General features: G+C 49.5%; 1 protein-coding gene across 2 annotated transcripts in view; it reads right to left on the bottom strand.

The window, feature by feature from the left end:
* MAP2K6 (mitogen-activated protein kinase kinase 6) overlaps positions 1-21,153 on the bottom strand; it is a 42,908-nt gene extending 21,755 nt beyond the window's left edge. The window contains exon 1 of one of the 2 annotated variants that reach the window (XM_074921944.1): positions 21,042-21,153. In XM_074921944.1, the coding sequence (XP_074778045.1) occupies positions 21,042-21,057 (16 nt within the window). In that variant the 5' untranslated portion in view covers positions 21,058-21,153. Of the gene's footprint in view, positions 1-20,592; positions 20,703-21,041 lie in introns of those variants that run through there. The other variant, XM_074921945.1, reaches the window with a different exon arrangement.
* Between the last annotated feature and the right edge of the window lie 3,063 nt (positions 21,154-24,216).

Here is a 24,216-nt window from a genome sequence, read left to right as displayed (position 1 = left end):
ATTGAGGGGGAAAAAACAGATTGGTTTGGAGCGATGCTGAGAGACATCTCCAGGCCCGAGTTTTGATTCAGCAAAACATCCGGGGTGTCTGTAACATTAAGCACAAGCTTAAACCCGTTTTCTTTTAGCAAAGCAATTACCCACGGTAAATATTGAACTGGCTGATGCTAGAGAAGGTGCCACCTTTAAAACAACCTCAGTGCTCTCCTGGCAAGTGCACCCATCAGGACAGCAGTAAGGAAAGCATCAGCTGCAACATCTCCACAACCTCCCGTGCCCAGCTCCCCCCCCCCCCCGCAGGCTTTCTGCACAGCATTGGCTAGACCAGCCCAAGAAAAGTCAATGCTGAGAATGAAATGAGGTCTGAAAGCGAAATTGTAATAGGAAAAAGAAAACCTGACTTAATGAAAACACATTAAATACTTCCCTGTGAAGGTCTTAAACCCAGTTCCCGAGGGAGGGGAGAAAAATACAACTTCCAATGGGCTTGTTAACCTCTTCCCACCAGCACTGACAGAGCGTACAGAGAGATTAATGTTGCTAGCCCCTTTCAATTAGGGCAGCGCTAAATATCAATATTGAAAAAGGAAACTTCAAAGCTCCACAGCAAAAGGGTCGGAAGCATAACAGAGAATGAGAAAGAAAGGGAAGACAGAGGAATTCACTACCCACATACGCGGTAACAGAAAATAAACTTTTACTTCTGAAGGAAAATCCCATTCCCCAGTCTCCAGATTTTTCACTGCAGTCAAAAACTTTTTATGATATAATCCAAAGTAAATGGTTCCTTGCCACAAAAAGCTCCTATTTCCTTCAAAGGATATTAACCAGTTCTGTCTTCACCACAATTTATTATTAAAGCTGTGTTCAATAACCATGTAGCAACACTTTCTTTCAAATAACACTCTTTAGCATATAATTTGCTGATAAAATTTCACAGGCGGGAAATGCCTCTTTCTCCCACTTTTTGAAGAGATAAAAGAGGCTCATTTACTATTCCAGTCTTCCCTAAGGATTTTTTTGTCTGATTTCTTGAAAGGTTTTGAAAGCCAAATGATCTGCTTTTCCCCTATCAGCTGTACTCAATCGTGTAAGCAAAACCCCCACACCTAACAGGAGGGAAAAATGGAAATGTTCAGTGTGTTTACGTAGAAGAAGAGTGAATCAGCATCTCATGGGCTCTGCAAGACTGAGCCCTGTACCACACAGCTGCACAACCAGTGTTTCCCTGACACTATGCCCACTTTTCAGTGGAAAAGAACCTGTGGCCACAGCTTAGGTGCAAATCCACAAACTGAGACAGCTCTTGCAAAACCAAGAAATTAACTTTATTTTGGTCCCAGAATCCCTGGAAATGCCCAGCAGGAGACAGCTCTTCATGCAAAGACTTAGTCTTCAACTGCAAAGGGCATCTCTTACCCATAGCCCAGCTCCAGCCCCTATTTCAGCAAGCAATGGTAGATTTGATGCTGTCAAAGAGAAGTTCAAGCCTTGCAGGCCAGGTGGAAATACCCAAACCTCTGAGAACTTCACCCATTAACATGCCTGAACCCAGGCACATAAACACTGAGGTGTCTTAAAGCTGCTTACGGCACCCAGGGCAGGGTCACCTGGAGCAACTGCTGCTGTAGAAGATACAGTAACTTCATATTTAAAATCAGTTTCACACAGGATGACCAAAGAGGGAGGGGAAAATGGTTTTTCAACAAGTGTTAAAGAGCATCTCACAGGTTTATTATTTATGCCTGCAAATTATTACAGATTAAGGCACATGCAACGGTGAGAGCTGAAGCAAAACCATCTTGGCACACGACAGCTCAAGGGCTGGGGATGGACTTACCTGTCTCCTTTGTCCCTCAGTCATCTGCCCCAGCAACAGCTCGTCACTGCTCATGAGTTCACAAGGTGAAGAGCCTTTAATTCCGCCCAGGTCTCTTCACCAAGGAATCCCACAGGAGGGGACGCCCCAGCCAAGTGTAAGAGGAGTGGGAAGGCCGGGTGCATTCCTGGCATCCCTGCAGTCAAACACTCACCACCTCTAGACTAAACAAGAGTCACCAAGCAAAGACGCCTGAGATTCCCTGCCAAATCGTTGAGCTTAAAAATTAAAATACACATAGATAACAAAATATATTTTAAATGAGTGTTTCTGAGGGAGAAGCTATGCTGCCAGGGCTTTACCTGGACTCATTTTTACAAGCTGGCTGTGTTCCAGATGAAACAGAAATCAAGTCATCAGTCAAAAAGAACAAACACAATGGGTGTAAATTCATGAATTAGCCACTTCTGGTGGGTTTAGTAGTACAAATGTATCTTCCCAGGCAGTCTCTGTTCCCAGAGGCAGCAGCACTTGCCTTCCCATGGGTTGTTGTGGCATCTCCCGTACAGGACCACAGCGCCTCCTGCATCACCACTGCCTTTCTCCGTGGGCTTTGGCTGCATGAAAGCCTTTGAGTTTTGTCACACAGACAGCCAAAGTACAGGCTCAGATGATGCCTTTTTGATTTATATCTCTTTGGGACAGATCTGCAGGTGATAGCAAGGCTGGAGGTGGTGGCAGTGATTTGGTTCGGGGTATGTGAGGGAAGTTCTCCCACCACCTCTGCCTCCGTGGTTGGTTGCGTGTCTTGGTAACCCTTTGGTAAAGCTGCACTGTGCAATGCTCAAAGCAGGGTGCCAGGGACAGGGCAGGAGAGTGCCTGAGCTGTGCCCACCACCCAGTTTGTAAATGCAGAGCTTTAGCCAAGGCCTAGTTTCTGAAGAAAACCAAAAGCTAGATGTAAGCACCAATGATGTGGAAGTGGGCCTGAAAAATCTGTCTTCCAACCCCTCATCAAGCCACAGAAAAAGAATTTAATATTCAAGAGATTCTTAAAACCTGTTGAAGTTTCAACTGAAGGCCAAAAGAAGAGATGAAGAGGATATTGTGCTTTATTTGCCTTTTTGAAATATAATTCAGCTGCTCTCTCCTTAGCCCTGTCAATAAGTAAGAGTGGCCAAGCGCCACTGGCTGCTCTTCCATCACTGCCATGAGCGACGGGATGGGTTGGAGGCAAACGGAGATGCCCCAACAAGAAACACGGCACGTCCTCTGCGCAGGACAGGGATGTTTCCTGCACGTCCTTTATCTGTGTCTTCCCTCGCAGTTGTTTGCAATAACTCCTTGGAAACAGCAAACTTGAAATCTGTTTCCTTAACAACTCCTTTCAGGGCTGCTCAGGAGAAGGGAGCTGAGCCTGCCACGGTCGGGGGGCCGAGATGTCTCCCAGCTCTGGGCTTTCTTCCTTTCAATTTTGGTGCCGTGGAGCTGCCGGCCCATTTGGTGGCCATTGGCACATCCAGGTCTGAGCACACCATCACCACTGCCAGCCCCATCCCTGCGCCCCATGTCCGCGCTGCAACTCACACCTTTACATCTCAAGAATCGAAGCTTTTTGGTTTTGCTTTTTTTTTTTTTCCCCCCTCTCCAGGAACCACATTTCGGGACAGGAAGCGGGAAAGGCAAAAAACACTTTTATGACTGTGATGAATTTTGCCAACACATACCGGAATCAGGATATGCCTGAAACACTGCGCCAGGCACCGAGATACCACGGGACAGCCCTAATTGCCTCTGAACTCCACTCCTCCTCTCGGTGCTTTTCTCCAAAAATAAATAAATCTCATTTTATACCAAACCTGGAAATGTCAGCAGGCTAAATGGAGTGCTTGAGTCACTTGCTCTTCCCCTCCGCGTCTCCTTTCTGGCTCTGACTGATGGCTGCGACACACTTGGGGGGAACCTGCTCCTAAAGACACCTCCCAGAGATTTAACCAGCCAACGCGTCGCCCCAAGTGCACCCAAATTTGCTTTGGCAAAGCGTAGGTGACCTCAGAGCCACAGCCCTGAGGCAGATACTTTCTTTTCTCAAAGTCAGTCTAAGCAATGAAAATAGAGAGACTGAAAAACGCTGAATCTCCATCTGGAAAACCAACATCTGGGCGTTTGTACAGTAGGAAACCCTGAAACACTGGCACAACACAGGAGCAGATGATGCTGCATTCATCTTCCATTTTCATTCCTAAGGCTCCTGAAGATAAGAAGAGCATGGCATGGCATGGCCTGGGCACACTTCACCATGATTCAGCTGACCCCGAACTACCTGCCGATACCGTTAGCACCCACATTGTAATGTTGGAATTACAATTTGCTGTCCTGCCCCGACAGCAGCCGGGCCCCAGCACCCCGCCGGGCCGGCGGCTGCCCCGGGGTTTCTTTGTGGCAGGGCTCAGCTCACTCCTCTGACTCAATCCTGCAACCTGTAATAAACCCAGCGCAGGAGAGGCCCCAAACCAAAATAGCAGGGCTTTTGCAAGGAGCGACGGAGGCGCACCGAATGAACCCCGTGGCAAAGGTTGTGCAACGTCTGCTCGGATCACGCCAAGGTTATTTGCGTCTCGGGGCCTGTCTCCACCGACAGAGCGAGCTGCGTTTTCAACTCACGGCGGCTGACGTAGGTCAGCTCTGCCGAGGCACAAACACAACGGAGACAAAGATCTCCAGCTTTACTGCAAGGTAAAAAATCCCAAGGTCAGTCCGTCATGCCTGCCTCAAGATTGGCCTCCAGCTGGAGACAGTCTGGTGGCGAAGCTCTGAGCAGCACACGAACAAAACGCTGCAAGAAGACGAAGCACAAACCTTTCAGTAAGGACTCCAGCAGACTAATCTCTGGATCCTGCAGCGCAGAAACATACAGAAATGTCACCAAACTGTGCAAATATCAGAACCTATTTGCCTGCCTTTCAATAAGCTCTGTATTTCAGTAATTCAATTTTGAAGGTAATTTCCTGATTCAGGCTAATCTCTCTTACTCTGCCCATTTTCCTCTTAACACATCCTGCAAAAGGGCTGCAGGCTGCTGTGTTTATTCATGTCAATACAGAAACCAGAGGGATGCGATTTCTTCTTATCTATCTGCAGATTTTGGTTATGAGAGTCTGTTTGTCACTCTGATAAGAGCGCATGTCAAAATTTTAGAAGAGTTAAGACCTTCTGGGCGCGAAACGGAAGAGACACTTTGATAGAGATTAGACATGAGATCCTGTGCTAACACACGCACCGAACGCAGCGCTGCAGGGACTCTGGGAAGGGGGCAGGGAGCTGACCCAGCTTTTGGGCAATTCCTTACCCTCCTGTAATCCACCACCAAACAGAGCTGAGCCCCCCCTGCAGCTCTAGTCCGTAGGAGCTTGCAGGGAGCACTGGGGTAACCATGTGCTGGAGCAACCTTTCAGCGGGTTTTGTGGGACACCAACACCCAACCCCAATTTGGAGGCGAGCGCTGGCTGTCTGATGGAGGGGGTGATAAAGCACAGCTGCACGGGGAGGTATGAGGGTTTGAGATGATCTTTTGTGTCCTCTGGAAGTTGCTGCCACCTCGCTGAGCTGTTCCATGGGCTCCCACACTGGCTTGGACCTTCCGTTGCCAGGACCTTGGACTTCACCTCCCAGCTGGGCTCTGCCCCGTTGTGTTCCTTGCACCCAGCTCCAGTGTTTGCTTGCAGGAACACCAACATGAGAGAGGAAATGGGGCCTTCAGAGCCCGTTTTCACACTCACAGACCAACAAAAAGCAGCCACATGCTCCCTTCTGATGCTAACAGGGAGATGACAACAAACAGCTTTCCCAGACAACGTCCCTTCCCAGCCCAGACACAGCATCCCTCCCAATCTCAGCGAGGGAACTGCAGGCACAACGTGGGGCCACCCATCATGCTCCTGTTGAGCTGGTGCCAGGACCACGCTGGCATCTGCAGACATGACAAGGCAAGGCAGAGTCCTCCCCTGACATCCTGCACTGCCAAAGCAGCCTTTAGATTAGCCAGTTTTTCTTTAGAAAACAGGTGCAATGCAAAACAGCCCTAAATCCATCATGCTTTAGGTGCTAATATAAGTGGGAGATGGTAGAGACGAGAGTTTTGCCTGCCTACGGCTTTCAGCACAGGGCTAAAGAGACTTTAATATTAAAAACCCTGTTACAACACTTTGGCTGAACTCATCTGGCGTGTGCATCCAGCTGCTCGAACTTCGATGGCCTGGGGGAAAGGGCACGGCTCCTCCCAAACTGCAGCACCTCTGTGCAAACAGTGGCAACACCACCCAGCAGGAACGGCGCGGCGTTGGTTTCTATATTGACGTGAATAAACACACCACAGCTGGGAGCATCTGCTGTCAGACAATTCCACCTGGGCTGGGGCTTGGCTGCCCTGAGCTGACCCCCCAGCATCAGCCCTGCCCCTGCACAGCTCTCCAGGGACCAGCGCCTTCCTCTTCGGTGCTGGGATCGCCCAGGTGGGTGCAAAGTGGAACAGTGTAGTTCTCTGCTGATTCAGCCCAGCTGCAAGGTGCTGCCTCGTGATCCATCGGATAAAGAGGGGAGGAGGTGGTGGGCGCAAGGGTGTTCATGCTCCGGTTTCAGCTCTAACGACCCCATCCATGGCCACAGGCAAGTTAATCACAGAATCACAGAATATCTCAAGTTGGAAGGGACCCGTAAGGATCTCATCCACAACCAAGCTGTGGGAGAGCCTTGATGCTCCAGACATGCCGGATCCTCCAAAGACCACCGTGGAGGCACATGCATAAAACCACAAAATGCTAAATTCAACCATTTGCCTATGCACACATCCATCTCCAATCATCCGACTGAAATCCTATAGGGGCCAAAGCCTCTTCCTTCTTCTCACCTTGCTTTGCCTCACTATTTTTCCACTCATCAGCTTATCATGGGTGTGCTCAAGACCTTCTCATCACGCACAGAGAAAAACCACTTCCACTCCCCTCCTCCCATCACACCATCTCAAACACCCTGAAATCCTGCAAGGGCTCACGGCTGCCCAGTGGGAGGCTGTGCGAGCCAAAGGCAACTAATGGCCCAGGGAAATCTTACTGGGGTCCAAGTGATGCCAAAAGGACTTTGTTTTCTGCTCCTCATGGTTGCTGGAGAAGGTTACATTCCTTGTGAGGCTCCTGCACCTCCAGCACTTGGGCAGCTGCATCCTCCTGGTGCTCTGGGAAAGATGCGACGCTGGCAGGGATCCCACGGAGCAGCAGAGGCCATCGTGGGAGCCTTGTGGCCTCTTCCCTCACCCCTATTATCACGAGAAGTCACAGCAACAGAGCTCCAAGGGAGGTGAGTGGCAGGGACAGTCACCCCCTCCAGTCACCAGTACACCATAAATCAAGCCCGTATTTTCCCTCTGCCAAGGTCCGCTGGCTTCACTGCCTCCCCATCCCAGAGCCTGTTTTTTCTGCTGCTTATCTCAAATTAGGAAATCCACAGGAATTGCAGGCCGGGGAAGCTGTTTGTCAAGAGCCTCTGGCCCTCGTGGGGATTTTTTATGAGGGACTTTGGTTTACTTGCTGCTTTGTTTTCAAGCCCTCGGCTGTCTGCTTGCAGTGGGAGTTTGCTGGAATCAAAACTGGAGAAAAGCTCTTGGAATTCACCCGGGGAACAAAAGGCCTTTTGTGCAGGAGGATTTGGGAGACGCGGCTGCTTTTATTGCCACTACCTTCATTTCTACTTTCTCCCTGCTAAAGAGCACCTGCCAGCGGTGCCGGAGGAGGTGGGCTGCTGCCCGTGCACGGGGGGGATGTGTGGGCAGGAGGACGGATGCCTCCCGCGCCCGCAGGCAGCGGGAGCAGAGCACTGCAGGCAGGAGGGTGAAGCACTTTCCAAATGTTCAGGCATCGCGGCGTGCAAGACTTACTCACCCGAGCCTTTCGGCCAAGCTCCGTGCTCCCTGCCCTGGCTCTTTTCCTCGCACGGAATGTGGGGTGGGCTCCGCTCCTCAGTGCGGCAGCAGCACCCTGAAAAGTCTCCCAAGGGATGGGCAGGCTCTGCCGTGCCGGTGGGTGCTCCCGTGCCATGCAGCCCTGTGGAGGGGGGGCTGAAGCTCCCACGGCCAACGTGTGAGCGGGGATGCTGTGGGTTCACCTGCGAGCTGGGCATCGCTCCCTGTACTCCATTTGCCTTTTTTTTTTTTCTTTTAACTTCCTCTTATCCACTAAGATTTCACCTCAAAACACCACAGTGAGTGACCCCATAATGCTACGGGGTTCTGACCAACTTCCCATATAAATATCTAGCAGGGCAGCAGCAAGTCTCCTCCACTCAGCATAAAAGCAGGTGCCCTGTCTGCCTCAGACACGGTGGGAGCAGGATTTGCCTTAAATCCACCAGCCCCAGCCCAGCTACAAACACTTCTACACTTCCCAAACCCGCCACTCCCTGGAAAACTTGACACAGTAAAGGAGCATCCACCTCCTTTCCCACTGCTCTGCAGAGCCTCAAAAATTGACTTTCTTAGGTCTGGCTGCTGGGAGGCGAGAGGGATGCCCTCCCCACCAGACAGACCTTTTGCTCTACCTCCAGTTTCAGTTTTGTTTTTTAGGTTCTTTTAATACGCTTGGTACAGGTGGGATTTTCTCCCAGCGGGTCCCACAGAGTGATTTTAAAGAAGCATCACGGCTGGAGGACCCCACAGCAAAGCTTCATTTCGCCTGAAAAAACAAATCAGCTCCTACATCTGCCCCGACTGCCTGGACACTGAGGGGTGACGAGCCCCTGCACCCAGCAGAGCGGGCGAGGGGCAGCCGCCCCGGCAGCACTGGCACCGCGCTTCCCGAGCCAGGGCCTCTTGGAGCTGTCAGATGTGCTGCCAGCCCGGGGAAATGCAAATTGCTTTGGAAAACGAAGGTGACATTTCCACCCGCTTGCTGATTTGTGCTGTGCTGCAGACTCAAAAGCCCAATTCAGGCCTGTGGCTCCAGCTATGAAGGTTCTTATGTCTTGATGGTGCTTACATTTAAGCACGTGCTTACCCAGAGCACATGTTCCCATTAAGGCTGTATTAAGTCCAAGGCTGAGCAGGAACATGCACCGAAAGGCTCTGCCAGACCAGTGTCTCAGCCTTTGCAATAGCCACAGCAAGCACCAGTCCCCTGGGCACCTGGCTGCTGGCTTGAGCCCATTTCTCAGCCACAGCCACCCAAGTCCCTCTGCGAGCAGTGGTGCCAGGCAGGTCGCAGGTTCCTCGGCATTGCTTCCCCGTAGCACCCGCTGGCCAAGCTACACAGGCAAGCACTGTTCAGCCAAAAATGAGTCAGGAAGCTTAAAGAAGGAAAAAAAAAAAAAGGTCTTTGCTAAATCGGGAGGGTGAGATGGGCCAGGAAGGACTCCCCGGGGGAAGCTCAGCAAACTGGCGCTTTGGGGTGTCACTGTCCCCAGGAAATCAAGCACCGTTATTTGCTCTTCAGCTCTGAACCGCTGCTCCCCACGTGTTAATGCAGCCCCATTTCTCTGCAGAGACGCTTTTGCTCGCTGATCAGGATTGCACCTTGTCTGCGGGATACCTGTCTTGGTGTCGTCACCCTCGCAGCAGGACAGAATAAAATCTAATCGATACCAGAGGGCAATCTGAGGTATGGTTTTATTTTTGTTACCGAGCGCTCCAGGCAGCCACAGGAGTCTCATTTTACCAAGCACAGATTTAATTTGTTCAGCATATTGTAAACGTTGGACATTTAAACTACACCACTATCAGCCATCTTCTACTGCTGATGCACAGCATATAAAACTCGGGTTTATAATTTTCTGCTCATAAGCAAAGCCACCTTAGGATAAAATGGGCAATTCATGTTCCATAGAGAGAAAACTGCCTATTGATTTGGTCATTCTGCAAGTTACAGAGTATCAATAATTTTTACAGCCAAACAGGAATATCCACAGAAATAGAGGAATGTGCCACAAGCCATTTCTTTAACGAGTATCCGCACCCTCTGCAGAAGGTCTGATGAACAGAGGTCCCTGATGAACAGGAGGGCTACATTAATCCCCGTGGTCAAGCATCCACTGTGCTCCTCAGGGAGAAAAACAGCACCTCCAGGTTGAAAAGATTTAATAAATAGTGCCAAAAGTTGGACAAGACACCTCTAGACTGAATTACTTCTCTTCAGCCCCCAAGTTGTGCTGTTCTGTTTGGCAGCTGGCAACTGTTTGTTTCAACTAAAACTGTTGAACTGAAGATAATTTTAGGCCCGCTTTCCTCTTCTCTGGTGCAAATAACACTCAGAAGATTTCAAATCAACGCCTAATTTTCTTTCCAGTGTTATGCCGCTCACCCTCCATCCTTCACTCGCGGCTCAGGCCAAACAGACACATTGAGTAGAAATCTGGTGGCAATCTCGCCCGGAGGTTTTCCTGCATTAGAAGAACGCCGTGGCACCCGCAGCACTGGCATGGAAGGAGACAATCTGCTTCCTTCCTTAACATTTTGTCATGGGGAATTTTTGTAAAGGTTCAGCCAAATATTGCGATTAAGTTTTCAACGCGGTCACGACTTTGACCGATCTGCCTTTGTGCCACCCCGTTAGACAGCTCTCTTTTGCTATTATTTTTTTTTTTTTTAAGAGCTTATTTGCTTATTTTTGTCCCTAAATTATTAAAGATGGCATTTGACAGTTCTGGACCGCGTAGATGGGAGGAACTAACTCATGCTCCCTCTGCTGGCAATGCCTCCCAGCAAACATGTAGGTCCTACTTTAAAAACACACAGGAACCCTATTCATAGGGAGAAGCCAAGGGCAACCGCAGGAAAGCCAAACCCATGTGCCCTCAGAGCCCCGGCACCCACCCAGGTCTCCAGCACTGCAACTCTGGGCACTACCCCAACACCGGAGCAGGACAGGAGGCACTGGGAGAATAACTGCACCCGGTTTGCGCTGCCAGCACCGACAGCAGCCGCTCCATAAAACCACCAGCTGCAGAGACGGGCGAGAAGCGGAGCTGCTCCACCACCGCCACGGCAGCGGTGAGTCCGTCCGACCACGAACATAACGTGTCAGTCCTGCAACCACTTCAGCAGTGTATCCCTGCACATACAAGGCTGCTCAGGAAGCACAAAGCCATGAACATGAAGGTCTGCAGGATGCGGCGCAGCTCTAGGGGCTTCCAGGGAAGCTCTTTCAAGTTCAAACAGATTTTAGCCAGAGGTCAGAGAGCGTGAACTTCCAGCTCTCCTTCCAGACCCCTGCTAAGAGCACACACTTGCTTCTATGACATATAATAAAGTAAAGCAAGCAGTACGTAAAGAACAAAAAGCCTTTCCCCAGCTTTTATTGTGCAATTTTATTTCAATTTGGAAAACATGTACTGTGGCAGAAGACAGCAAGTCTTCTCCTTTTTTTCCCAACAAAGTGTCCCTGACACAACCGGGCAGATTTTTTTTCTATCCACATATGCCCACATGGATCAAACACCGTCAGGTTACATGTCTCCACCCAGCCTTCTAAATCAGGAGCTGCAAACACAAAACTCCCTTTATAAGCCTTTCTATCAAAGCCTCTATAGAACTCCCTGTGCGAGGACGGGAGTTTCAGTTGTTACGTACACGCTCACTAATATGATACTGCTTTCTAAGTTGCAAGAAGAGATAAGCAGAAATGGAAAAAAATAAACCATGAAATAGCAGGGCAGTATAAATCATCTACGCAGATCCGTAACGTCCATCCCACTTAGCAACCAGGACAAAATACATCCCCAACCTTGTAAATTCTTACGTGTGCTCTCAACCCCAAGCACATTCAGTCCCCCTGACTCCTGCAAAAGGATTCACACGCTCCAAGTTTTCTCATGTGCACAAGCAGCTTCAAGATCAGAGCATGAAAAAAAAAATCCTATTTAGCTTCTCTTTTAAGGGGAAAGAAAAAAAAATCTCTTCAGACCCCACTCGTCCAAATGAGGGCCCTGCTTGGCTACAGCTGCTCTGAATCGGCTCTGATTCAATCTCCCAGATTGCTCCTTGCGTCTCAGCTGCGGCAATGCCTTTTTAAAGCTAGCTCCTGGAAAAAGATGCCCCCCCGCCTTTGCAGGAGGTGCTGGCTGGGGAGATGCTTGCACAGGATGGGCCCTAAATGAGCGTGCTACAAGGTGAAGTAAATGCTTGTTGATGCTGGAAGCGCTGGCATTGTTCTGAGGTCTGCGCAGGAAGAGCGAGAGGAGGAATGCTCTCCTATTGCAGGAAGCTGTTCCAGCCTCTTATCAGACATAAAGCTTCTGATTTCTTGCGGGGGAAGTACCAAATGTTTTTGAGAGGAAGAAAAAAGGAAAAAAAAAAAATAATCACATGCTTAGCCATAAAGGAAGCTGCCTAATGACATGAATGAAACTGAAGTCATGCTATGAGGAAGCTTGCTGTGCTGCCCAGCTCAGGTGGCTACAAGTGAGGGCACGTTCCCATCCTGTCACCCCACAAAGACCTGGAGAGGTGCAAGCCCAGAAGTCCTCCTTCCTGCCAGAAAGGTGCCTGCTGCAAATTCAGTCTTTCTCATCTCCAGAAACCCACTTACTACTAATGATCTTTGAATGCAGCGTCTGTGTCACCCTCCCCAGCTGCCAGGGACTATTTTGGGCTCTCCCTCCAGTTCAGATGCTGCTCTGTTGGGGGGCTGGTTTGCGATGTCCTTTCATGCAGTGCACCACATCGATCGTGTCTTTTAGTTAATTTGTAAAACGGATTCCTTGGCAGGAATTCAAGTTCTCTGTTGAGATGTTCCAAGTTTTATTAGCAATGAGCAAATTACTGGTGTCCTTGGGAAAGGTAAGGAAGTCAGAGTCTATGTTAATTGCCTTTTTTTCTAGAGGGTATCTCCCAAAGGGGACAACTCTATGCCACACAGAGTGGCTCTCTGGTTACATAAGTGCCTGTATCTATAATGGCTGTCATGGCTTATCGCAGAGATATAGGAGTAAACTGCAGTTTTAGGTATGTTCGCTATTTTATCAGACTTTGTGCTTTATTTGAGCAAAGTGCTCCTTGTCTCCAGCCTGGTTTCTCCCAGCAGGTTGTCAGGGGATTACGGTTTCCATCACTTATAGTTAAAAAGCGGAAAACACTTCAGAACAGGTTGAAAAACAACAGTATCTAGAGCATTGCCTTTCTTCACCTTTAATAGGCTACTCTGTCACCCTTCTGCTTGTTAAATGAGAGAAAAATCTGTGGGCATGCAGCGAAGGTCAATCTTGTGGTTTTTGAAAGCGTTTAATTAGTACGGTTAAGTACCGAGGTCTGCTTGGGAGCGAGCTTCTGCATTAACCATCAGCATCTTTCTACTTGGAGGATCAAACCTGCAAGAGGGGACTGCAGGTTAAGTCTACATCTCTGTGTCCAAAACTTCAGTGGTGTTCAAGTTTAGGATGAAAACCGTTGCAGTTTCCCTGTGCTGTTGCTAGTTCCAAAACCTGTGTGGCAGCTGGAAATCAGATCTTTGTCTGCATCACCTTAACAGCACAGAGTCCCAGCTGGCCAGATCCTGGCTGCCTTGTGCAGGGGCTGGGGTGACCCACTGCACCTTCAGGGACGCATCAGGGCTGCCAAAAGCCCTGTGCTGTGGCTTGTACTTCTGCTGAGACGTATTTGCTAAGTGCTGAGGCTCAGTGCTTAAATCTACTTAAGATGTAGCTTTGCCCAAAGGGGTTTTGGCATTTTGACAACAGCATGTAAAGTCCCTGTCTTTTCCTTCATCTAACTGGGAGAAGGGAGACAGCTGTTCTCAGCTCCTACAGGTGTTTCACTCCTTGAAACTACAATAAATGTCACATATCTGTGCTTTAATCCCTGGGCAGTAGCATGCATAAATGCTACCATCACAGGCTGACACTTCCTTTTTAAAAGACCAACAGCCTCAGCAGTTTGAAAAAAGAAATCAGTTCCAGTCCTTAAAAAGCCAGACTTGGTTTTATTTCTTCATACTTTCGCAGCATTGGAGACCCTAATTGTAGGCAATTAAAGCAGCCCTAGGAAAAAAGAGCTGTGTTGAAATCAAAGCTGGAAAGTGTGCCTCTAAATGGGTGCCTGTTGCCAGCGCTGGAGAAGTGCCCCAGAACAAGGAGCCGGTGCCCAGGGCAGTGCTTGGCGCTGCACAAACCCTCCATGCAGAGCTGGTGCCAAAAGGACCTTCTCATCTTGTGTGCCCTGGTTTTTAAGTGAATGTTTCACCTCCTACGTGCAGGTACTTGCGTGAGCATGCAGGTCCAGCGGGCTCGTACTGGGGCTCCTGCATATGAGAGACGGGAGATGCTGCGAGTTGACGGGAGCAGATATAATGGAGTAAGTTCAGGGAAAGGGAGTCAGTCATGAATGCTGAATTTGCCTTTAAAATGTTCTCCCTTCCTTCCTTTTTGATGCTGGTACTCTGGGAAGGTTTGTCTTCGCCAGATGGGGACTTCATTACTTTAGAGTTGTTAGAACAAAAGACCTTTTTGAGTCATTTTCTATATCTGACCTTGAACTACAGCAGGAGCAATAAACATTCCGAAGAGGAATGATAACACGGCGCAAAGCTGTAATTTGCACAATCTAACTTGTTGCTTGAGTGTCAAGCCCTGCTGAAAACACACCACTGGAGAACGTCAGGATCAGACCCCGCTGCGGGATGAAAATAAGCACAAACGCATCTTGCCTGGGACTTCCACGGAAGAACTGCCAGATGATGCTCTGAGGCCATTTGGCGCTGATAAGCATTGCTTCGCTGAGTGCAATTACATATTTTTGTTTAGAAGATTCTCCTCCAAAAGCAGCTACCAAGTCTGTGCTGATTCAGCTTTTATTAGAGGCCTCTTACTGCAGACACAACGAAGTGTGGACTCCTGTACTTATTTTCTGTTGCTGCCTTATCTTTGGCATCTCATCTGCAACTACACCTGTTTGGGTTTTTTCCACTGCTTTCATCCGAGTGCAGTAAAAGTGGATGCTGCTTGGGCTTCAGTTCTTCTAATGATTTTTCATCTGCTTGGGTGCAGGCTAGGAAAATCTAGCCTCGATTATAAAATTGCAAGCTAAGTAGGCTAACAAAACAGCAGCAGCAAGAAACTGGATCAGCTTTGCTCAGTGAAGTTTTCCGGCTCAAGCAGGGGGGGGAAAAAAAAAAAAATTGCTTTCTCTTTCTGCAATCTTTCTTACAAATATGAAACCCTGTCTCGGCTGCAGAGGCCGTTCCCTCTGGCTGTTTGCACAATGCTCCTTGGGCTTCACTGCACTCAGCTTTTTGCAGCAGCCTAACAAGCCGTGGACATTGCTCCTACAGCAACTGCAGGGCGGGGGGAAAGCAGCCTGAGTAGCTCTGCCCCAAAGCGCTCTCCTGACGCGGTCGGGCGCTGCTCCTACCATGCCCGTACGAATTCAGGCCCCTGCTTGACTATGGGATGCAAACCCAGAGGGATGTTCAGCTGCAGCTTTGTTAGCATCAGCAGACCAAGATGCACAAGTGGCTTCTTGGAGCTTCCATAAAGGATGTTCAACATCTGTTTGTAACATCTCCAAAGTAAAGATGACTCAGAAGTGCTTTAGCACCCCAGAGACTTTCATGGTGGGATGAACCCTCTGAAACATCAACTGGGTGTTTGGAATTTCAAACTTAAAAGGAAGGATAGCTTTAATTTTGGCTTTGAGGCAAAAGCAAGCCCTACAAACAAGAGTCTCGGGCTTCCCCCTATCCAAATTGCTTTTTAGTGAGCCAGGATTACTGAGCAGAAGTCACTTTTCCATTCACACTTGTCAACACGCAGAATATTGTGGATTTGGAAGACAAAAGCAAAAAAAACCCCAACTTTCTGCACAACGAGCAGATATGGAAATTGCACTGAATGGCCTTCACCACTTGACCACCACAGATGATAACATCTAACATGGCACAGCTCCAGGGTCCCAGATCTGCCTCCTTGCTAACACTGCTCTAGCTGATAATGCTAATCTCTCAAACTGCTCAGACAGGCCCCAAGGAAGGGAGCTAAGTAACTCTACAGGTAATGAAACTTTTTTTTTTTTTAATTATAGCTCTGTCCATGTCTAAAATTAAAAGAACAGTCCTGCAATTTATCCAGCCACCGGAGACTGACTCAACACTTTATATAATGATGCTGCTGGTAGCCACACTGCCAACTAGTACAATGCACCGATTGTTCCCCAAAATGTGAGTGGCCACAGTAAGGGACACCTGTGTGCTCTGATTGTCACCTCTTTGCCTTACCCAGAATTTCTTGTGCCACCCGCTGCCATCGGGAAGCCGTGACCTGCCCAGCGAGTGCTGCTGCGGGTGCTTTAGCTCCTGGGGAAGTGCAGAGCTTCACCTTCAGGGCTTGGGCGGGAGGAGACCTGGGGGCAGGCTGAGCATTAGAAATGCGAGTTCATGAGGTGAAGGTAGGGAACCCCTGGGAAAGGATTGGGAATCATGACCATGGCCAACGATCGGGGGCAGAGACACTGCGGTCCTCGGAGTGCACTGGCAGAGGAGGGCTGCAAGTGTGTTCCTGCTCCTGTGCTAGCAAAGCTCCCCATGCTATTTTTTTTTTTTTTCTTTTTCCAACTTAAAAAAGGGATTGGAGCTTGTTTCAGATGTGTTGTTTTCAAATCATTTTCTGAGAGGCATCTCCAGGTGTTGCGATGGCTCTTTTCAGCAGGAGAAAACAGACAAGTGACATCAAATGGATGTATTGTTGGGGGGGGGGGAAGAAGTAACTCTTCAGTCATCTTGTGTATTTGCAACCAGAGTACACGGAATTTGCAAATCTGCCATGTGACTTTGAAGGTAATTGTGTTCCATTAATGTCAATACTCTTGGAGGACTGAAGTGTCTCACGTCTCTAAATTACTCCTGTGGTTTTAATTGAGTATCATTTGCTTCACCTTAGCAGCCTGTGTATGTGTCATGGGAGGGAATTCACCCCAGCGGAAGCTCCATTTTTTTTTTTTTTTTTTTTTAGTGACTAAAGTAACAAATGAGCAGCACTTACTGTGGCAGTGAGAAGCCTAAACTTTTTTTCAGCTGGGAGGAGAAGACAGCTCTTTGCTTCTTTTTCCCCTGCAACTTACCGCTTTTATTGCTATAATTAAATCTGTAGTTGGAGCTTTTAAATGCTCGTGTCTACCTCGCCCTGTCGAGCAGCCCGCTGAGCACCGGGGAGCTGCTGCCCTGGCCAGCACCCTGCCATGTCGGGACACGGGGACAGGGCACCCTGCAAACACCCTCTGGTTTTTGCTGCCCTGGTGTTGTTCCCTAGGCGGGAAGGGGCGAGAGGTCCTGCCCTGCACGGCCCAGCAGCACCGCAAGCAAACACATCCAGAAGGAGCAGGGCACAAAACGCACCAACTGGGCAGTCCTGACTGGGTATACTGGTTCCCTCTTGCTCAGCTGTGTAGATCAACGATTCAGCTTATGCCAGACATCATTTCTAGCCTAACAGTTTCTACCCCAACTAGTTGGGGTTTCTTTTATCCCATGCTGGTTAATTCCTCCAGCGTGGCACTGCATGAAACTTTTAAACCTCTTTATAAACATTTGCTCCCCTCTTAACCCGAAGCAAGTACACAGGCGCCTCCATCACAAAAGTGGCATAGCAGAGCAGGCAGCGCATGCGATGGGGTGAAAGAGTAATTCGACATGGTATTCTTAAGAAAAAAGAAAAAAAAACAAAAAAACAAATTCAAACTAAAATTGGCTGTGCTAGCTGCTAGACTAGGCTTTGCTAGGCTTGCACCTCAGTGACCGTGCCACAGCTTTGCTCACCATGCTCTTGCAAAGCCTGCCCTTGCCAAGTGCCTATGTCATGGGTGCATGTTAATGGCAAGAAGCTGAGGTGGTGCTGACGAGGCAAACTGCACATTGCACAACCAACGGGAGCCTCACGCTGCTTATGAGTTAATTTTATACTAGCAAAAACCTGCCACCTACCTAGGATTTCTTTTTTTTTTAAAAAATAATAATAATAATCTACCATTTAGGCTTTACATCTGTTCCACTGAGACTTCTAGCTGGAAAAAAAAAAAGCATTTTGCATAAAATGCAGTATTTTGAATAGGTGCAGGGCCTTTGGTCAAAGTCCATAGGGTACATATTCAGCCAGCATCACGTGGGACATGGTTCTCATAATCTCAGTATCCCTTTTCAGCTAGGAGCACAAAAAAAAAAAGTGTATTTGAAACAACAAAGCCTAACAATTAGGAATGAGATCAATGGACAGCAATATTTAGTTAAATGCAGCTCATTTCAGCATACTATTTATGAATTAGTGCTCTAATGGGAGCTGCTCCCCCTTCCCTTTCCTTATTTCAATGGAGAAATTTGCATATTTGCAGGTTGCTTCTCTGATGTGGGCTTTGTGAGTGAATAATTCTCCCATTACAATGAATTTGGAAGACTCTTGAATATATCTGCTGTCACGAGAGTTCAGATTTATAGCCTCAAACTGTGTTTAGCTTGTAATTAATATGGACTTCCGCGTTGTTTTTTTTTTTTTTTCTCTTCCAGAATAATATCCTATTAGTCATGACAGCCAAATGTGCCGTATTTGGGCAACGATTCAACAACTCCTGAGATACCATCAACACCAAACCCCACTTGTCCAGCGCGGGCTCCTCTCTGAAGGCGAGAAATGGACTGCGGGGACCTGCTGCGCTTGGGGAAATCTTGCTGTGGCTCGCTCCATCCACCTAAAAATACCATTTTGCAACTTAAAAGAGGGAATGAAGGTAGAAACGAGCAGGAGTCTGCACCTGGTAGCATCGTTCCGACTCAATCTGTATTTTGTTGACTGTAAAGGCTTAGGGAGTCCATCAGGGCACAGGTAACGCGGCCGCCAGCGCGGTGCTGGAGGCATCTGTGGGTGTCTGCGATGGAAAGGGCCAGAAAGAAGCTGTTGCTTCCAAACTCTGAGGAGAGTTTTATCTTCTACAGCCCACGCTATGGTTCCGCAGAAAGCAGATCACCTCCGCTTCTTCGCGTGGCACAGGCAGGGTCCGAGGAGCGGTTCTGCCCGCTGAACTAGGGGAGATTCCGTGCAGTGAGTAAGTCTTATCGGAGAATAACCCTCCTGATTACACGGTCCCCTGACAAGCAGCATTAAAAAAATTAATCTCTGGCAAATTCCAACTTTGGAAATGATTCAAAGTAGGGAGAGGGCTCGGCGGCTCAGCAGCTGGCTGGAGCTCTGTGCAGTATTTTAGAAAGCTGACGAGGAACCTCCTGTGCAACACATGAAAGCTGATCCTGAAATGCAGATTATGCCTCCCTTAATTCATCCTGAAGAGCGATACCTCTGGTGCAAACCCCAGAGCTGAAACCCCTTCCTGAGCAAAACCTCAGCCTGAACAGCTGAACTTGGAAAAGTTATCCGTGTAAGGAATTCCAACTTAGACACCCCTATTGCAGAGGGCGAGATGGACGGAAAACGGATTCAAGAATGATGCCATTCATTGAGATCATGTTTTGTGGGTTGGCTACTTGTATTTTCCCGTTTTCCTGGTACCGAGGAGGACAGAGAAGGCCAGTTCTGGCGAGCGCAGGGGCTCGGTGGCACCGCGGGAGGGTGGGCTGCAGGGCCACCAGCCTGGGTCCCGGCCTGTCACCAGCTCTACGCAGCCAGGCTCTTGCACCCCAAGGCTTTCCACGGACCCCCGGGAAGTGGCTGCTCCCCCACCCAGCCCCTGCCCCTCCTTGGGTCTCGCAGGGACCCTCCTGCGAACGGCGGCGTGCTGTGGGTATCATTCGGTTCAATTCTGCATTATCAAACTTCCTTGGCTCTTTCTATTGGAAAGTTTTACAATTCTCTGCTTGGCTGGAAAAGATGACTGCAGCAAACCCAAATTAGGAATAAATTATACAACAACTTTACATTTTTCTTACAAAGGAAAACTGTGTGGTAAGAGCTGTGAAAGCACCTCCTTCCTCTGTCCTCCCAGCAAGGCTTGTAGTGGAAGGCCACTGACTTCACAGATGTCTTTTAAAAAAAAAAAAACAACCAAACAAACACAACAACAACAACAACAAGCCCCAGTCCCAGTTTGCAAACTGCTCTAGAACTGGGCCATGCACTGTCTCTCACCTCCCTGCTCCCCAATATGTGCGAGGGCTGCAAAACGCAAGGAGAGGCAAGCTGCACTATCAAATCCAAACATTTCAAAGAAGCTCCAAAAGCTGCATCTGTGTGGCCAGTCGCTGACATATCTGCATCTATTTTCACAATGAATGGCCGGAGCAACTCCTTAAAACATCTCAGCCTGGTCTTGCAAAGACTATTGCATTCCCACAGCATTTTTGCAATTATTAAATTCTCCACCTCCTTCCACCACCACCCCCTCACAAACACACATACACACACCCCCTTCCCCTTGCAGGACACAAGGCAAAGCCGCTCGGGAATAATCATCAAGTTAAAAAGCAAAGATCAAGCCTTCCCTACCACGCTGGATAAAAGAAAAAAAAAAATATTTAAAAAAAAAATAAATAAATCAGTGTTGTCCCCTACCCCAACACACCCCTCCCGCTCCATCCGAAGAACCGAGCAACTAAATGCTAAATAAAGCAGCTCTTCTGCGATCTGGTGTTACAAACCACAACTGCTGCCTCTGACCAAAAGTTACCAAATATTAAAGGGGAAGGTTGGGGGGGGGGGGGTAGAGAAATCGGTGGAAAATGATCTCAGTCCTGGCACAAGAACAATACTTTCCCATGGAAACATAGGTATATATTTAATTCCTGGTAACTCCACTCAAGCTTCACCTTTCATCTCCTCCACGGACTTCTTTCAAAGTTTCATTTCATTTTTGCGCTTGAAAACGAGCCGCGGTTGGCACGCACCGTGCCCATTTTGCATGCACAGAATGCATCAGCTCCTCAAACACCCTTTATCTGGCCTGACTGTGCAAAAGGCAAGAAAAAAAAAAAAAAAAAAAAAAAAAAAAAAAGCAGCTCGGTAATCCCCGCAGAAGAATTCGAATAACGTCAATGCACAGCTGAACGGCGAGCCCTGCCTCACAGGAACTGTGTGTGTGAGTGTGTGTGTGCGCCCGCAAAAAGGCTCACGCTAAACAGGAAATGCAACTGAAGAGCCATTTGAAAGCCTCAAACTTCAAAATGCAACTGCATCCCGAAAAATGCATGCAATGCACTTGAACATGCATGCGCGGCTTTCTGCACGTTTGCGACGAGAACAGAAGCAGGAGCCTTACCTCGCGACTGAGACATTTTTCCCCTTTGCTTTGGCGGGGGAGGGGAGCACAAAAGACTTTGCCTTGCCTCTCTCTTCTGGAGCTTTAGTTTTGCAACAGAGATGCAGAACTGCAAGCGCCCCAAATCTTCGCGCAAACGGGAGTTTTCCTGACTCGCTGCAGCCGCTGCTCCGTGCAGCGGGAGGAGAAGGGGAGGAGGTGGGGGGGGGGGGGGGGGGGCGTGGGGGGTAGGGGGGGGTGGCCGTGCAATTGCACCGGGTGCAGGGCAGCTTGCAGGGCGGGGGGTTCCTCCCCCCCTGCTTGCAATGGCAGGGCAGGCTCCGCTGCACCTACATGATGGGCCAGGGCTGGCAGCGAAAACCTCCAAACTTGGAGCGGGGGGGGGCGGCGGCAGGGCGCAGGCGCGGGGGCCGGGGCGGCCGCAAGGGCTCCTGGGAGCTGTAGTCCCGCCGCTGCCGGCAGGGGGCGGCGCGCCCGCGGAGGCTGCGCGCGCGCGAGAGAGAGAGAGAGAGGCGGGAGGGGCGGGGCCGAGCGGCCGCGCAAAAAGCGCGCAAACGGCGCGGGGGGCGGCGGGGCTGCACCGGCGGGGGCTTCGCGGAAACAGCGCGGCGGATCGCCTTTTATTTATTTATTTATTTATTTTATTATTTATTTTATTATTTTTCTCCCTAAACGGCTGCAAAAGGTGTCCCCACCCGCGCCCCTGCCCGGTGGCTGCTCCGTGGCCTCCTGTTACCGGCTGCGGCGTCATGAGGTTGGAACAGACCTTAAAGCCCATCCAGTCCCGACCCCCTGCCCCGGGCAGCGCCACCTTCCACCAGCCCGGGTTGTTGGCTGTGCCAAAGGAGGGGTCTTGTGCTGTGTGGAGAGAAAATAATTCACAAAATCGGTGCGTTCGCAAGTGCACAACCACCAGGCAAAGGCATTTCAGCAGCCGCCGCTGTCTCGTCTTGAGGATTTCAGAAAGCCTCCAGTAGCAAATTTACCACCACTATTAGTACAGAAAACCCAAGGCCAAGTCATCTTGCTTGGGTGCAAGACCGAAAGGCAGGAGTCCCTGCCTCACAAATGCTTCTGTTTTCACAAAATCATAGATTCACAAAATGGTTTGGGGTGGAAGGGACCTTAAAGATCAGTTAGTCCCAACCCCCTGCCCCGTGCAGGGCCACCTTCCACCAGCCCAGGTTGCCCAAAGCCCCGTCCAACCTGGCCTTGAACCCTGCCAGGGAGGGGGCAGCCGCAGCTGCTCTGGGCAGCCTGTGCCAGGGCCTCCCCCCCCTCACAGGGAGGAATTTCTGCCTTAGATCTGATCTAAATCTCCCCTCTGTCAGTTTAAAACCGTTACCCCCTTGTCCCATCCCCACACCCCCTGATCCAGAGTCCCTCCCCCCTTTCCCGCAGCCCCTTCCAGCCCTGGGGGGCCGCTCTAAGGTCTCCCCGGAGCCTTCTCTCCTCCAGCTGTACCCCCCAACTCTCTCAGCCCGTCCTCACAGGGGGTGCTCCAGCCCCCCGAGCACCCTCGTGGCACCCACCCAACGCAGCCGCTTCCCCGGCAGGATCCTGCAGCCCCCTGGGCACCGGGGAAAGGCCCCGGGTCTCGGGGCGTCGCTGGGTGTGAAGGCGGTGGGATGGCGGCTTGCGGGGTCAGCCCCGTCGCTCCCTCAGGCAGAGCCTCAACTGCCAGGCACGGGGAAGCCCATCGGGGCGTGCTGGGGCACCACAGTGAAAGCGACAGCGAGCGAGGTGGAAGAATACAATGGGAAGAGGGAAAAAGCACGGTCTGTTTTGTCTCTGTTGGTTGTAGATTTTAAGGATCTGGTGGAGAGCAACCTCTCGCCTTTGTGCTCATACGATGCCAGGGGCATTACACATTCTGCGTAGCTCGGTGGTGTCCTGGTTTAACCATGGCTCTTAGTCACCTTATATAACATTAGCAGTTCCTTAATCTTTTTTTTTTTTTTTTTTTTTTCACCCTCTCAGGCAGATCAGATGAAGCGAGTTTATCCCAAGTCTGACACGGAGTGTTTTCCGAGGTGGTCAGCTGGGTCCCTGCGGGCTCACGGAGGTTTCCCATGGGAAGAGCCGATGGCAGTGACGTCCCAGTGAGATGGGGACGCTGTCCAGATCAGAAACCCACTGGTAGACTTGGGGGTGGTAGGTGGGTACCCCCTTCTGTACGTAGGAACCCCGCCTTGGGAAAAGCCCCTCAGGAAAAAAAAAAAAAAAAAGGCCTTCCTAAAGCAGTGCTTTACATTAAATATATGGTTCATTATAGGAACACTGGAAGAATTAAGAAAAAAAAAAACCAAAACTGAGCACTAAGCAATGTGCCCTTTAAAAACATTTGCAGCTAAATTAGTGCCAAGGATGTCAAAGGTATAAAATCCAGTGGAAATGCTGCATGGAGAGCACATCCAGATCGTAAGCAGCGCTGCTGCTTCTACAGTCCCTTATCCTTGGGCTGGAAAATGTGTCTTGTAGCTGATTTTGATCCCGCGCCCTCGCGCCGTGTCCCGGCCAGCCCCGTGCAGCCGAGCTCGCACTAGGCTGGTGTTGCTCAGGATTTTGCCATTTTTAGCTGCCAGGGCCAAAGTCTGAAGGAGGCTGTAACCCTCAATTAGGGATCTGTTTGTGTAGCTTTCTAATGTTCGCAGTGATTGTTTGGGGTGAGGGAAATATGCTGCTGTACGTGGTCCTTCCTGCCAAACTTGCAGCTAGAACAAATCCTTATAACCAAGCAATAAATCCCCAAAATGAAAGGTTTGCAATGGAAATGCTGAGCAACCTTTAACTAACACATTGCAAATGGCAACGTTAAAATTCAGTAGCTATAAGCTAAATTAGCAGCGGCGCAGGCAGCCTTCAAGGTTTGCTATAACGAGCCAGCCACGGCCCAGAGGCCTTGTCTGGATGAAGATGTGCAGCGGGGCTATGGCTTTTACTTTGCTTTGAATGTTTCTAACAAACTTTTGTTGATCTAACTTGTGTGCAGGTGCAAAACGAGGGTTTGGTTTTTCGGGAAATTTTTGGATGACCGCTGGAATACTCTCCATCAGGTGAGAACAAGAGCCTGGTTGGTTTAAGGTTTGTTTTTTTTTTTTTTTCTGATAGAGGATGGAGTCCTTGTTCTGGGCAGTTTCCTGGAGCAGTGGCCATGTCCCTTGCTGTGTCCCAA

The sequence above is a fragment of the Athene noctua genome, chromosome 18 (genome assembly GCF_965140245.1).
Source record: "Athene noctua chromosome 18, bAthNoc1.hap1.1, whole genome shotgun sequence".
Taxonomy (NCBI): domain Eukaryota; kingdom Metazoa; phylum Chordata; class Aves; order Strigiformes; family Strigidae; genus Athene; species Athene noctua.
The sequence above is the reverse complement of the archived record's forward strand: the minus strand, read 5'-3'. Positions and strand labels throughout refer to the sequence as shown.